Source organism: Emericellopsis cladophorae (assembly GCF_022114955.1).
Source record: "Emericellopsis cladophorae strain MUM 19.33 chromosome Unknown NODE_19_length_326966_cov_119_582185, whole genome shotgun sequence".
Classification (NCBI taxonomy): domain Eukaryota; kingdom Fungi; phylum Ascomycota; class Sordariomycetes; order Hypocreales; family Bionectriaceae; genus Emericellopsis; species Emericellopsis cladophorae.
The window spans coordinates 210,361-224,797 of record NW_026250944.1 but is presented as its reverse complement, the minus strand read 5'-3'; the positions used below and the strand labels follow the sequence as shown (position 1 = coordinate 224,797).

The following is a 14,437-nucleotide window of genomic DNA, read 5'->3' as shown; positions in this document are numbered from 1 at the left end:
CTGCCGCGCGGTATCGTCATCCAAGACATCCTCTTGAATCGCCTATTTCTGAGAAGCAAAATGAATGCCCAGACCGACACCCAGGCCGATGGCCAGTAGGATAAGGAAAACCACCAGCGCGCACCACCACTTGAGCTTGCGGCGGTTACGCGCGTGTTTGTTCGCTTGCGCAACCTGCTCATTGCCTTTTTCAATATTTTGCACAGTATCCTCGGCGTTGTACTCTGCGGCCTGAATGACGGGGTCTTGCTGCTCGACGACGGTGGCGAGATCCTGGTAGAGCTGAGCGAGCTCATAGAGCGTCTGCTCAATGCGCTGGAGTTCGCTGTGACGAGCGCGAACGTTGCCGAGCACGGAGCTAGCATGGCCTGTGCGGTTGGTGCGAAGCTACGATGGTCAGTATATGTAGAAACCGGCTCAGGTAAGGAGACTGACCGCAGTTTGGAAGACACCCTCATTACCCCAGTCCATCTCTGTCGCTTGCTGCACCTCGTCTTCCGACGCATCCGGGTTCACAATACGGTATTGGCGAGCGATTTGATCACGGTACTTATGCTGGTAATCTCGCTCGATGCTCCTGTACAAGTCCAGCTCCGAACGGAAGAATGTCTTGAGCGATTCGAGCTGCGTGTTCTTGGTGTTGCGAGACGCATCGTGGGTGCGCGCCAGGTCCTTCTCGAGAGACTTAATGCCGTCCTTGATCGCGGTGTTGCGGATTTGCGTCTGCGCGACAGCTTGTTCTAGCTGATCGCGCGCCTGGCCATCCGTGCTGCTGAGAGTACGCTGGTGAAGCTGTCCGATCTCGTCCACATGCCCTGTGAGGCTCTTGATCTCATCGCGAAGTGACTGAACATGGTTCAGAAAGTCTTGCTGGCTCATGGCGGGGCTGGTACTGCTGGGGGCCTGGTTTGGCTGCTGTGAGTTGCCGTAGCTATTGTAGTTTTGCATTTCATAGTCGTTCTGGCTATATTGCTGATCGTTCCCGTAAGGCGTATCCTGAGCATAAGGGTTGGGCTGTTTGGTCTGCTGTTAGCTGGATGCGCAACTGGCCATGTTTGCGTGCGACACATGCATGCCCACACAGGAACGTGAATGTACCTGTCCATAACCTTGCGCAGCCTCCTGCTCAGGTCCTTGATGGTATGGATTTTGGTTGTACTGTCCTTGCGACATGCTGGGCAGTCACTGCACCGCGTAGCAGCGTCCTTGTGAGGTATGGTGGTCGGCGCAAAACGGTGACAAAGCTGGGATGCCAGGGTAGGTGAGAGGGCGCGGAAACACTAAACAGTCGTTGACGAGACGATGGGCAAGATCGATGCGCCACCTCAACGTAACAGCTTGCAACGTCAGGTGCGACCAGGAAAGCAATTGGACTTGGAGGTAGGAAGGTGAGACGGGGTAGACTCCAGTCGTCAGCGACAGCGTAAGAAAAGGGTCTCGACTCAATTGAACCGGCCGGCTGGTGGGGTGAGACGGGAAGTTGAAGATGCCTGGACAAAGTCCGTACGCACCTGTCGGAATAGGCGGCGGGAGCAGTGGTTTCCGACGTCAACCACTGCCACACTGGGGACTGGACTGGATGCGGTAAGATCAAGTTCCTGGGGTATCTTCAAATTGTTTAAGGACTGGAGCACACCTGCAGGCTTTATTTACCTGGCAAAGTTCGAGCAGCGATGAACGCAATCGGAAATCGATTCCCATTGTGCTGCGCTTGTTGGGAAAGAGTCATCGTCACAGTTCAATACATCTTCATTGCTTGCGTGCTTCGCGTCACGGACCGGTCGGCACTCTCGAAGAGCTGTTGACTGCACGGATCCACAAAACCTTACTAACTCCTTGCAGTGCTCATGAATGAATCCTGCTCCAGTCCGTTTCCATTCAACTCCAGAAACACCCCAAATACGTGCTCGAAACGTGAATCATGCTTTCCCTCTTGGCTGTGTGGCGTTTCTGCAACAGCCTACCCCCACTATTGGGACCTAGCTAGGCTGAGACCCTTGTCTTGGCTCCGCGTGTTCACCAATGTGTTAGCCTGCATGAGGGCGAATTGACGCGTTCTCGGATTCGGGTTGCAACTCGCAAGTGGTCGTAACCCTGTGATTTGGATGGGCATCACAAAACCATGCTACCACCGTCCCCCGTGCCTCGTCTCCCGTCGCCGCCTACGCCTACACCTAGCAAGCGACGCCGAAGTCCTCCACCTCTCCCTCTGTGCATGGGCGTGCAACGGGCCAGTCCTACACGTATGGCCAGGCTCGGGAGGTGGTGATAATTGCCAGCCAGCGGGGAGGATTCTTCAGTCAACCGTGCGCATTGTCGCGCTGCCAATTGGGGGTGCATCTGCGTGTTTGACCTCTCCAACATGTGCAGGCTCAAAGGTAGTTCTTCTTCTTGGCAGTCCTCGTGTACTGCGTCAAGTGCCACTCGACATCTCCGTCCTTGTTTTCTAGTGTACCGCCGCGTATTTCGAACATGCGCATGGTCATCCTCGGCCCAACCTCGGACAGCTCGACACTGTCATAGCCAGTCCGAACAAAGACATGGTGCCTGACCTCGATACTGTCGTCAATGTTCTTGAACGTGACTACACGGCTGCCGACTTTGTTCTTGTTCGTGATGGCTTCCCGCGGCGGAAAGATGTGCTTGAGAACCTTGACAACTCTTTCTCCCAACCGGGTTGTGAAACCGTCGAAGATGAGATGCGGGTAGGATTCGCTGACTGTGCCTCGGACGCTCCCCGGTATGTCATGTCGCAGGACAACGTTGTGCAACGAGAAGGAGACGGTGGGTCCATGTGGGAAATGCGACAATGTCAACGCAGTCGGGGTGCCGCGATGCTCGTGCAAAAGAACAACATCGGACAACCCGGCCGCCTGGGCAGACCTGACTAGATCGGGCAGAATGAGATTGCCACGGTTCAAGCGCACGGCGGTTGGAAGCAACAGTCGAATTTCTTTGGCAAACGCGGCCAATCGCGAGGAAGGTTCGCGGGACGTCGTCACCAGGACCCGGGGATCGACCACGCCGGACAGCTGCGCGTACTCATCGTCGAGGTCGAGCTGCTCATTCGTCGTCTTGTCGGCGCTTTCGTCGTACTGGAAGTCTTTCCTTAACGCCTTGTCATTGGCGATTTCTGGATCGAGCGGCTTCCCAGAAGCTAGAGCCGCCCTCAGTTTCGCTCTCTTTTCGCTGATCTCAGCATCGCGGAGGAGAAGCGCTCTACGATAGAGGTAATCGCGTCGCTGGCGTGCTTGTTTGCGCTGTCGCTTCGTTAGTACAAGCCCAGACGCTAGTCAATGAAAAATCTTACAATCATGCTGGCGGTTATAATGATGTGCCGTGTCAATCGGGATGACAAGCAAGGCTTCTTTCTTGCTGGGAATTTTTTTGAGTAGCCCACCTCTGACTCGGCTTATCGGCCACCGGAGGGCTTATCGATAAACGCAGATCTCTTATCACGTGGCTGCAAAAATGTCCCACCATCCTTCTGGGCGAGGGCCAACTTGAGTCCAGCATCGACAAGCTGAACGTCCCTTTGCGAATCTGGCTGTGACACAGGCCCGGCCTCGTACAATACACCAGAGTTCTGATTCACAGCTGCCGATCGAGAATCACTCCGTGCCGAGAAAAACTACCGAAGCTTGACTACGCCTTTCTGCCTTTGTAGCATCTGGGTTGATTCCCGTGTGACAATCACTCCTCCCTGGCGCACTCTCTGCCGCGATGATGTGAACCGGACCATTCCAAACAGCCTCCGATTTTAAAACAAACCACGCCCACCTGGTCGCTCTACCGGAAATTGTCCAAAGTTACAGCTGGAGGTGCGCTTTCCTTATCCGCGGGCTTCCTCGCCCGTTCGAGAGCAGTTTCTCGCCCCCCACCCACCCACCCTCACGTTTCAATGCTAACAGCTGATGTTGCAGAAACAGCCCAGCTCATCCGCAATCAACCCTCTCTCACCATGGAGGGCGCCTTCAACCATGTAGGCAACCACCTTGTCTCCGACTCAGCGGCCGCGATCAACGCTGGCGCCGATGACCTTTCAGGCCTGGGACCCAGCGATGGTCTTTTCTACAGCAAGGCTCCTGGAGGCAGCACCAGCCGCCGTCTGAACGATGACGGAAACCGACTCGAACCATACGACGATGACGACAAGGACAGCGTCAGCACCCCTGTCGATCCTGTCACTGGTCTCAAGATGAACGGGCACGAGGAAGAGAAGGAGCTGCCGGAGCATGCTTGCGCGTGGGTCCCACGTTCCTGTTCTTAGATTTGTGACTGACGTTTCTCAGCTACTGCGGAATCCATGCCCCCAGCAGTGTCGTCAAGTGCCTTGCCTGCAAGAAATGGTTCTGCAGCGCCAAGGGCAACTCCACCTCGACCCATATCGTGAACCACCTTGTTCGCGCCCGCCACCGAGAAGTCCAGCTTCACCCCGAATCGGCCCTGGGCGACACGACGCTTGAATGCTACAGCTGCGGCACAAAGAATGTCTTCCTTCTGGGCTTCATCCCAGCTAAGTCAGACACGGTTGTGGTTCTGCTCTGCCGACAGCCATGCGCCGCAAACTCGTCGAACAAGGATATGAACTGGGATCTCTCACGCTGGATGCCACTCATCAGCGAGCGCGCTTTCCTGCCATGGCTTGTGACGCCCCCCACCGACGAGGAGCAGCTGCGCGCTCGCCACGTTACCCCTAGCATCTGCGCGAAGCTCGAAGATGTCTGGAAGTCCAACCCGGGACTATCCATCAACACAATGTCCTTCAATATGTCGGAATTAACCATCGAGGAGGAGGAAGATCCTCTCCCTGTTGTTGCCGCATACGATGACGCCTTCCACTACCAAAACATCTTTGGCCCCCTTGTCAAGATGGAATCCGACTACGATAAACAACTCAAGGAGGCGCAGGCTGAAGACAATCTGCAAGTGCAATGGGATCTTGGGCTAAACAACAAGCACATTGTGAGCTTTAACCTTCAAAAGATCGAATCAGGCGATGTGAAGCTGGCCGTTGGTGACGAGATGCGTCTCCGATACAAGGGCGAGCTGCGCCAACCTTGGGAGGGTGTGGGATATGTTATCAAGATCCCGAACAATCAGTCGGATAAGGTTACCCTCGAGCTTCGCAAGGCAGGCAACGAGAAGAACGTACCTACTGATTTGTCGCACAACTTCTCTGCCGATTACGTCTGGAAGGCCACATCGTACGATCGAATGCAGTTGGCCATGAAGACGTTTGCCATTGACGAGATGAGTGTGTCCGGCTACTTGTTCCACTCTCTACTTGGCAAGGACGTACCCCTTCAGCCCATGAAGCTCAGCCTGCCCAAGAAGTGGTCTGCGCCAGGCTTGCCGGATCTCAACAACAGCCAGGTCAACGCCATCAAGAGCTGTTTGCAGCAGCCATTGACGCTGATCCAAGGTCCTCCTGGTACCGGAAAGACCGTCACGTCCGCGACAGTCATCTACCACCTGGCCAAGTCAACCGGCAACCAGGTCCTGGTGTGCGCTCCTTCAAACGTTGCCGTGGATCAGCTTTGCGAGCGAATCCACAGGACCGGCCTCAAGGTCGTGCGTCTCACTGCCAAATCGCGCGAAGACGTCGAATCATCTGTCAGCTTCCTTGCTCTGCACGAGCAAGTACGCATGTCTGACCACAACACTGAGCTTGTCAAGCTTTCTCAGCTGAAGACGGATGTGGGCGAGTTGTCGAGCCAAGACGAGAAGAAATTCAAACAACTCACCAAGGCGGCCGAGCGCGAGATCCTGACAAATGCAGACGTCGTCTGCTGCACTTGCGTTGGTGCCGGCGATCCTCGCCTGTCCAAGATGAAGTTTCGCAACGTCCTGATCGACGAGTCCACGCAGTCCGCCGAGCCTGAATGCATGATCCCGTTGGTTCTCGGCTGCAAACAACTGGTTTTGGTCGGTGATCACAAGCAGCTTGGCCCCGTCATTATGAACAAGAAAGCCGCCAAGGCTGGTCTCAACCAGTCGCTGTTTGAGCGTCTCGTGAACCTGCCAATGAACCCGAGGAAGCCGTCCATGCTCAACACGCAGTACCGCATGCATCCTTGTCTTTCCGAGTTTCCCTCGAACATGTTCTACGACGGCCGGCTTCAGAATGGTGTCACGGCCGAGTCCAGACTGCGCAAAGACGTGGACTTTCCCTGGTCGCGACCCGGCATGCCCATGATGTTCTGGACGAACTTGGGCCAGGAAGAGATCTCGGCGTCGGGCACATCGTACCTCAACCGCACAGAGGCCAGCAACGTTGAAAAGGTTATCACTCGCTTCTTCAAGGCAGGCGTAAAGGCGGCTGACATTGGGGTCATCACGCCATACGAGGGCCAGCGCAGTTTCGTTGTCACCACCATGCAGAACACCGGATCCTACAACAAGGAGATGTACAAGGAGGTGGAAGTGGCGTCGGTCGATGCGTTCCAGGGCCGTGAGAAGGACTTTATCGTCCTCTCCTGCGTGCGATCCAACGACAATCAGGGCATTGGTTTCTTGTCTGACCCTCGCCGACTGAATGTTGCCTTGACCCGTGCCAAGTACGGTCTCGTCATTCTCGGCAACCCAAAGGTTCTGTCCAAGCATGAGCTGTGGCACCACTTGCTGGTGCACTTCAAGGAGCGCAAGTGTTTTGTTGAGGGACCACTCGCCAATCTCCAAGCCTGCTTGATTCAATTTGCCAAACCCAAGGTCAGCTATCGCCCCAAGAAGAACCATCAACAGCATGCTGCGCCGCCAGGACAGATGAACGGCCGCTACTTCCAAAACTCGCTGCGCGAGATGGAGTCCAACTACATGTTCCCCAACATCCCTGACGATGTGTCCTCAGTTCAGGGGTCGGCCTTTGGTGGCGCCACACTAGGCGGTGCTTTCCCTAGCATGTTCTCCAACTTCACTGCTGAGCATTGGCCTGGCTTACCCGGCGCCGGAGGCCCCGGTCACGGACGCAATGGCAAGCCGCGGGGCCGAGGCCCCGAGAGCGTTGCAGGCGAGAGCGTCGCCAACTCAGAGTTCACCGATGCTACTAGCAGCATTCTTGGTGGCAAGGGCGTCGGTCAGGGCGGCGTTTCGCTCGGCGCTGACCTCCGTGATGCCGTCACTGGTATGAGGCCATTCTCGTACAGCCAGAGCGATCGCTTGCAGCACGACTCCCAGCTGAGGCATTACGTGGAGAACAACGGCAGGGCAGGACCGAGCGGTGGCTACGGACGCCGATACGACGATGATGAGAAGAGCGTCAGCACTGCCTTTCATAGTACGGTAGGACGCGGCTTTGACTGATTTCGAGCGGCAATGGATTAGACGTCTGATCATGGACCCGTTACGCCATCGTACCTTTACGAACGCGTGTTTTCGGCAACCGACCACTGCTTCCACTGCCTTGGCCATGTCGAAAGCCGGCGAAGGTTCATAGCGAGGTCCTTACGCCCAGAGCAGTACGTAACAGCGTTGTGAGAAGGCTCGCAACACGCAGTCGGTGATTGCTGGCAAAGCGACAAGTCTGCTGGAGCGTCTGGGCACCTTTGAGTCCTTCCCAGCGCTCGCTCATCAGTCGAGTCTGGAGGGAACTCCTGGTCCAAACAGCGGCTGCTGGGCAGCCGTCCGTCCTCGTGCCGATGGAGAGCGTTCGGTGGCATGTTGCTTCGCGACAGGCTGTCTGCTTTGTGGCCATCTACACGTGACAGCTCTGAACGACCTGTCGCGCACCAGCCAGTCAGCCAGCTGTCATGCCAAGGCCTGCCTGAAGCATCACGGAACATGCGGCTTTCTCCCCCCCCCCCCCCCCCCCCTTCTTTTCAATGAGTATAGCTTCGGCTGCACTGAGCATATCTGTAGTTAGAGGTGTTGCGAGGGATGAATAAAAGAAACCACAGTCATTATCTAGTACAACTTCAAGAACGTCCCCTGCCTGTCATCTATAATTGATGGGAGGAAGCCCCATTGACACATCGTGGTCCCGCTTCGAGTCGTCGAGACGCGACGTGACGGTGCTCAACCTCTTTTTAACGCCGCCGCTTTGGACCATCGACTGCATTGAATACCTGGCTGAATGCCAGGCTTTTACTTTTAGTAACTTTTTCAAGGCGGCCAGGGTAGACCATCCATGCCATCGGAACTTTTGCGCAGCGACCCCTGACATCAGCTATCCGTACATCGAAGCCCACCTAGTTGTGTGGTTCTTTTCTAACAGTCGACCAGCGGAAAGGCGGATGACGACAGACCACGCAGCGCTTGAATCGGCGAAATCGTTTATTTGTGTATAATGGATCCTCTGTGCGATTCTAGCTATTTCTGCAATCCTCGCTTAGTCCTGGATAAGGCTTTGCGCGTATATGTGGACGCGCGCACGAGAGCAGGGTCTGGTAGCCAGCTAACTTAGCTAGCTCTCCAAGGGTTCAGGGATCGAACAATTTCGATGTCTTCCGGTCAATCCGGGCAGGCTGTTTAGACGCAAGGGACAAAGTACTGATACGTAGTAATAAACACTGCATTGCACTGTCAGATTGTATCACAAATAAAAAGAGTCTGCGCGGCTCCATCAGTCAGCCAGCGCTTCGTATGCGAAATGAGATGGGCCAAGTGGGTGTACGTTGGATCGCAGTCATCCTATCGAACGGCCATTCTTTCAATGGGGGCGATGGCCAAGCATCGCTGTTGGGAGTTGATCAATGGCATGCCCAGCATTTTTGGACTTACACCTTCTTGCTGTCCGTACTTGGCTTTTGCTCTTCCATCATTTTCCTTCTCCTGATCATTATCATCATCTCATCATTCATTTTTAACAGCGCTTTCATTGTTTTGGGTTCGTTTGACGCATTTTGAATAGCAGCGCGAGCCAGCGCACCCACGAGCAAATCGAACACAGCGGTCGCATCGAGACATGCGCCTGTCCAGCCAGCAGCCACAGGCATGTTAACACAACTTCAAGGACGTCCCGGTCGTCGCTACCTCGCCATCGTTCTCTGCCTCGTCATTGTCGTCTTCCTATGGCACAACTTTAGCTCCGGTCCGGTGGAATCCGATTCGTTCGACAGCACATCCCCCGAAGCGGATGACGATGGAGCGGCGCTGGTTGCTCCCGGTGCCAAAACGGTCGACAGCTTCAAATACATACCGAGCACGTACGACTGGAGCAAGGCCGAGGAGTTCCATCCCGTGGACCAGCAGTTCAAGCTACCGAGTGGCCATGCGACCAAGTTTCCCCGCATACAGGCTCGGTCGACGAGCAAGATTCTGAAGGACAATATCTCGGCGTCGAGGAAGCAGACGATCAAGTCCAAGTTTATCAAGAGCTGGGAGGCGTACAAGAAGCATGCGTGGACGGAAGACGAGCTGATGCCGCTGTCGGGCAAAGGCAAGACCACATTGTCAGGATGGTCGGCTCAGCTGGTCGATGCGCTCGACACGCTCTGGATTATGGATCTGCAGGATGAATTCCGACGTGCCGTGAAGGAAGTTGCGGTCATTGATTGGGCCAGGCCCAGCGATCCCAAGATCAACCTCTTCGAGGTGACCATCAGGTACTTGGGAGGCATCCTCGCAGCTTACGACCTCTCTGGTGAGGATGCACTGCTAGCCAAGGCTGTCGAGCTGGGCGATGCCTTGTACAGGACATTCGACACGCCCAACCGCCTGCCCTCGCATTGGCTCTACTACGAGACAGCCCGTCAAGGTCAGCAGCAAGCCGACACGAGCATGTCCGGGGCGGCGGGAGGCTCGCTATGCGTGGAGTTTACACGCCTGAGCCAGCTCACAGGCAACGACAAGTACTACGATGCGACAGAGCGCATCAAGCAGTTCTTCTACCGCTTCCAGAACAAGACGGCCATTCCAGGGCTGTGGCCTCACGACATGAACTATCGCGAGGAGATTGTCGATGACACGAGGTTCAACCTGGGCGCAGGCATGGACTCGCTGTACGAGTACCTCCCCAAGATGCACCAGCTTCTCGGCGGCCAGGATCCCGAATATCAGGAAATGGTGGTTGCGGCTCTGGACGCTGCAAAGGTCAATGTCCTCTTCCGTCCCATGACGCCAAACGATGCCAACATCCTCATGGCCGGCAACGTCGTGGTGAGGAACGGCCAGGCCAAGTTGACAGCCGAGATGGAGCATCTTACCTGCTTCATCGGGGGCACGTACGCACTCGCTGGCCGACTCTTAGCGCGTGAGGACTACGTTGACCTTGCCTCGCGCTTGACGAACGGTTGCATCTGGGCATACGACAACTTTGAGACTAACATTATGCCGGAGTCGTCCGAGCTCGTTGCTTGCCCGACCCTAGATGGCCCTTGCGAGTACGACAGCAGCCGGTTCCCCGCCACGCGCAGCTCACACCTGCCCGATGGCTTCGTGAAGGTGAAGGACTCTCGGTACATGCTCCGACCAGAGGCGATCGAGAGCGTCTTTTACATGTGGCGCGTCACGGGCGACCACGCCTGGCGCGAGGCCGCATGGCGGATGTGGGAGGGCATTGTGAAGGAGACGGAGACGGAGCTGGCCTTTTCATCGATTGCCGATGTCAAAGCCCACGCGAGCACAAAGTCTGACTCCATGGAGGTATGTGTCAATTTTTTACCGACTGGTCACCAACACAAACTGACCACGCGCAGACGTTCTGGATGGGCGAGACGCTCAAGTATTTCTACCTGATCTTCGATGACGAGAGCACAATCAACCTCGACGAGTGGGTTCTCAACACAGAGGCGCACCCCTTGCGACGGCCAACTTAGAGTGCAGTGTATGTACAAGGCGTGACTGGGGGCAATTGATGGGTCTGTTGAGATATAGAGGATTTGATCGCAACACATAGGACTCTTCCAATTAGGAGGTGTCTGTATAGATGATAGACAAGCCCGACATAATTACAGCCTACAGCTCATCCACTAATAATTTACTTTCCTCGTCGTCTTCGTTGCTATCATTCCATGACCAATGCATTGTTCTAATACGTTTCACAACACACGAAAGAACGCTGGCGGCGGCCTCGGATACATGCATAACGCCACTACCGGCACAATGACCACTGAATGCCAACCAACATCACGTCACGACTCCAAACCCGTTCCTCGCCCCATCACCAAGAGCCTCACGCAATCACCGGGGGCCACAGCGCAATGAGGCATGCCCCTCCGTCCTCCAGTCCCTCTTTTCTACGCGAAAGCATGCTTGGCCCGTCCCCGCGTACAATTCTTCACGACAACCCCAGCGCGGCGCAGCGATGACGTCGCGCAGCAGCTGGCGAAGAAGAACCACTATGAGCGATTGAGGATCAAGCCGACGGCTACCAAAAGCGAGATTAAAAAGTGAACCTATCCGCCACCAGCGTCCAGCCCGTACAATCTAAGCCCGGACCGCTGACGAGAATAACGCAGAGCCTTCTACTCACTGTCGAAAACGCACCACCCGGATGCGAATCCCTCTGCCCCGGCCACCGCCGCACAGAGCTTCTCCCTGCTCTCCGAGTCCTACTCCATTCTCTCCAACGACACATCGCGCGCTACATATGATCGGTCCCTCGCCCCGGCCTCCGCCTCAGGTATACACCACCCACGGGGATCATACCACTCGGCAGGAGGACGACCGGCAAGCGGACTAAGCAGGCGAAGAGGCACATACCGCGGGCCCCCGCCGAGCTTCTACAGAAGTGGTGGGTACGGAGAGCACACGGAGAAGAGACAAAAGGCGCACGAGGACACCACGTTCTCGGGGGCTGGTGGTGCTCGTGCGTCTTCCGAAAAGAAGACCGCCCACCATGGCGGCATGGGACCGGGCGACGACCCCTTTGGTCATCACGACGACGTCTTGCACTGGGATCGCAAGAGCCACCACAAAACACAGAAGAGAGAGGACCACCGACGGTGGGCGCGGACGCACAAGAAGGCTTGGAACGATGACGGGACGCAATTTGAGCCGCAGATGAGTCAAGGCAGTCACTTTATGGTGGTTTTGGGACTCTTGTCGATCAGTCTTGTGGCGCCGGCCTTGTACATGTCAAAAATGCATACAAAGAAGAACGACAGGCGATAGAACACTCGAGTAGTAGGCTCAGGCCACATTGTGCGCATATAACTAGTGCGCCGCATATAGTATAGCAGGAAAAAAAAACCCATTGGCAAGAAACAGCTTCTGTGCATTATTCACTGTCCTAGTAATCTCTACACCCCAAAATCCATTGCAATGGAAGATTTGAGTACAGTACAAAAGCGGCATCCCAAGCCTAGGTAGCCAACTTTGGGAGCAGCCAAACTTTGCCATGACCACCACCACCTCTTCCTCTTCATATTGTCAGACTTAACCCTCAAAGGTGAAGCTGGCACCGAGCTTGTGGGAGGCCTGGTCGAGCTTCTGGGTATCGAAGGAACCACCAAGACCCAGGGTGACGCCCTGGCGGAGGAGGACGTTGTAGGCAACAGCAGCAATGCCACGGTCGTTGACCTTGACCTTGGCGAAGGACACGGGGTCGATGCGGTACTTGCCAGCAAGTTCGAGGCCGACGGTGTTGCCGGTCTTGGAGTTCCAGGTGGCCTTGGCACCGGCCTCGACCTGGCTGTTGACCTTGTGGTAGTAAGCAGCGGCGAAGACGGACAGGTTGTCCGAGGCGGTCAGCGAGGCGTTGTACTCGGGGTGGGCGTAGCCGACGGCGGCGGAGTAGGCGGTCAGGGCAGCCTTGTTGACGTCGTAGCCGGCGCTGGCACCGGCGAGGAAGCCCTCGTGGCCGACGACGGCGTCGACGTTGGCGGTGGGGCCCTTGAGGAGGTCAAAGAAGGCACGACCGTTGAAGCCGGGCTGCTGGAAGTGCAGGTTGAACTTGGCACCCTTGGCGGCGGTGGCAGGGAGGTAGTTCAGGAGACCCTCGAGCTTGAGGCCCTTGGCCAGCGAGTCCTTGACCTCAATCTTGGTGTCGAGAACGTTGGCGGTATTCCAGGTCTGGGTGAGGGTAACGCCTGCGCGGGGGTAGAGCATTAGCAAGTGTGCCCAACGCCAATCATCGTCTGGTATGAAACAGATCGCGAACTCGAGCGGCCATCCTTGTTTTGGGCCGAGAATTCGCGACACAGTGACCGTGCTGAACGGTCTACGCCGTCCGCGGTCAACGGGTGAGGTAGAATGAGCACGCGAGGGTGACGCTGAGGAAGCAGAAGACGCAGAAGGGGTTGAAGATGGGGATGGGGATGGGGATGGGGATGGGGTAAGGGATGCAGATGTATGTGCTGATTGCTGGCGCGATGCGCTGCTTGTTGATTCGCAAAAAGGGGTGGTCGTACCGGTGGGCTTGTCGGTGTATTTTCCCTCAAACTGTTTCTTGTCAGCACGAATCCTGAGCGTCTGAGGCTTATGGAGAGAGCTTACGGCAGCAGAGGTGGCCTTCTCGTGGCTGGACTTGCCAGTCACCTTGAAGGCAACGCCATTGGGAGCGGTGTCCTTGAACTCAAGGGTGGTGGCGTTGATGTGGTAGAAATCCTTGTTCAGGAGCTATTGCAGACAGGACGCACGCGCCCAACAGTTAGCCATTGTCTCTACGAAGCGGGGGCGGCGATGCTCGGGGGAAGCTGGGCCGGCCGAAGAATGGGTGATCGGTCGGCAGAGCTTCGAGGAGATCTTTTCCACGTCAAGAACATGCAGGTAAAGAGCGCGTACATCGTTGGCCGACTTGGCAATATCGGAGTAGGCGGGGACAGCCATTATGATAGATGTGGTGAGATGTGTGGGGGAGGGAGAATTGAAGCTGAAGACGAAGTCGTTTCCGGTAGCAATGTGGAAGTGGAGGGAGGAGAGAATTGTTGAGAGGCGCGTTAGAGGGAGTTCCGGATGGGCTGGCTGGAGCTCTGGGTCACTCCTTCCTTCGCAAATTCATCTCGGCCGCCAGCGAGCTGCTCCGTGCAAGGGTTGCATTGCCGGCTCCAATCACGGAAGAATAGTTGAAGCGAACGCGAGCAAATCACCGCTGTCAAACAGCAGCCGCAACCCCACCCCGAGCCCGACGTCCACTGAGGAGCCACTGACAGCGCTGTCCCCGAGGCTCGTGACGTCCCCAGTGTCGTCGGCTGATGTCGGGCGGATGGTCCACGTGGGGGATTCGAGCAGCGTTGGCTTGTTGGGGTTATGGGAAATTGGCTTCATCATGGGCATGGCGATTAGCATCATGCGCATTGTTGCGCCCAGGCAGTCTGAATGCCACAGGCACTGCTCCCGCTGTTTCACACCAAGTCGAGCTTCATGCGCTTCGTTGGGAGCAGCGACATCTCAGAAGCCAAACATCACGGCAGGCACTCGCGTTGCGCCTCACTGGCGGGAAAAGGATATGCACAGCGCATTGGTTCAACCCGTAATTTGTTCTGTAGGCTACACGTTTATCTTCATGCGGCTGTTCAAGCCGAGTACTTTTCCAAGTCCTTTGTCGGTTCAGAGCACC

The 14,437-nt window shown here is 56.0% G+C and overlaps 5 protein-coding genes across 5 annotated transcripts; 2 read left to right on the top strand and 3 right to left on the bottom strand.

Moving 5' to 3' along the window:
- Positions 1-42: 42 nt before the first annotated feature.
- On the bottom strand, positions 43-1,173 carry J7T54_003962 (Syntaxin-like protein-like protein; the record flags this gene model as incomplete). The annotated part of the gene is made up of 3 exons (XM_051506156.1): positions 43-387; positions 436-1,014; positions 1,099-1,173. 3 exons carry the CDS (start codon positions 1,171-1,173, stop codon positions 43-45), a joined length of 999 nt encoding a protein of 332 aa, XP_051362552.1.
- A 1,199-nt stretch (positions 1,174-2,372) lies between these two features.
- On the bottom strand, positions 2,373-3,316 carry J7T54_003961 (U3 small nucleolar ribonucleoprotein IMP4; the record flags this gene model as incomplete). The annotated part of the gene is made up of 2 exons (XM_051506155.1): positions 2,373-3,260; positions 3,311-3,316. 2 exons carry the CDS (start codon positions 3,314-3,316, stop codon positions 2,373-2,375), a joined length of 894 nt encoding a protein of 297 aa, XP_051362551.1.
- A 585-nt stretch (positions 3,317-3,901) lies between these two features.
- J7T54_003960 (Regulator of nonsense transcripts-like protein) lies at positions 3,902-7,302 on the top strand (the record flags this gene model as incomplete). The annotated part of the gene is made up of 2 exons (XM_051506153.1): positions 3,902-4,245; positions 4,293-7,302. 2 exons carry the CDS (start codon positions 3,902-3,904, stop codon positions 7,300-7,302), a joined length of 3,354 nt encoding a protein of 1,117 aa, XP_051362550.1.
- Positions 7,303-8,931: 1,629 nt separating this feature from the next.
- J7T54_003959 (uncharacterized protein) lies at positions 8,932-12,051 on the top strand (the record flags this gene model as incomplete). Its single annotated transcript, XM_051506152.1, has 4 exons — positions 8,932-10,581; positions 10,635-10,708; positions 11,241-11,327; positions 11,397-12,051. 4 exons carry the CDS (start codon positions 8,932-8,934, stop codon positions 12,049-12,051), a joined length of 2,466 nt encoding a protein of 821 aa, XP_051362549.1.
- Positions 12,052-12,315: 264 nt separating this feature from the next.
- J7T54_003958 (Mitochondrial outer membrane protein porin) lies at positions 12,316-14,175 on the bottom strand (the record flags this gene model as incomplete). The annotated part of the gene is made up of 6 exons (XM_051506151.1): positions 12,316-12,968; positions 13,120-13,242; positions 13,290-13,320; positions 13,375-13,497; positions 13,663-13,842; positions 14,029-14,175. The coding sequence occupies 6 exons, from the start codon at positions 14,173-14,175 to the stop codon at positions 12,316-12,318; spliced, it is 1,257 nt and encodes a 418-aa protein (XP_051362548.1).
- Between the last annotated feature and the right edge of the window lie 262 nt (positions 14,176-14,437).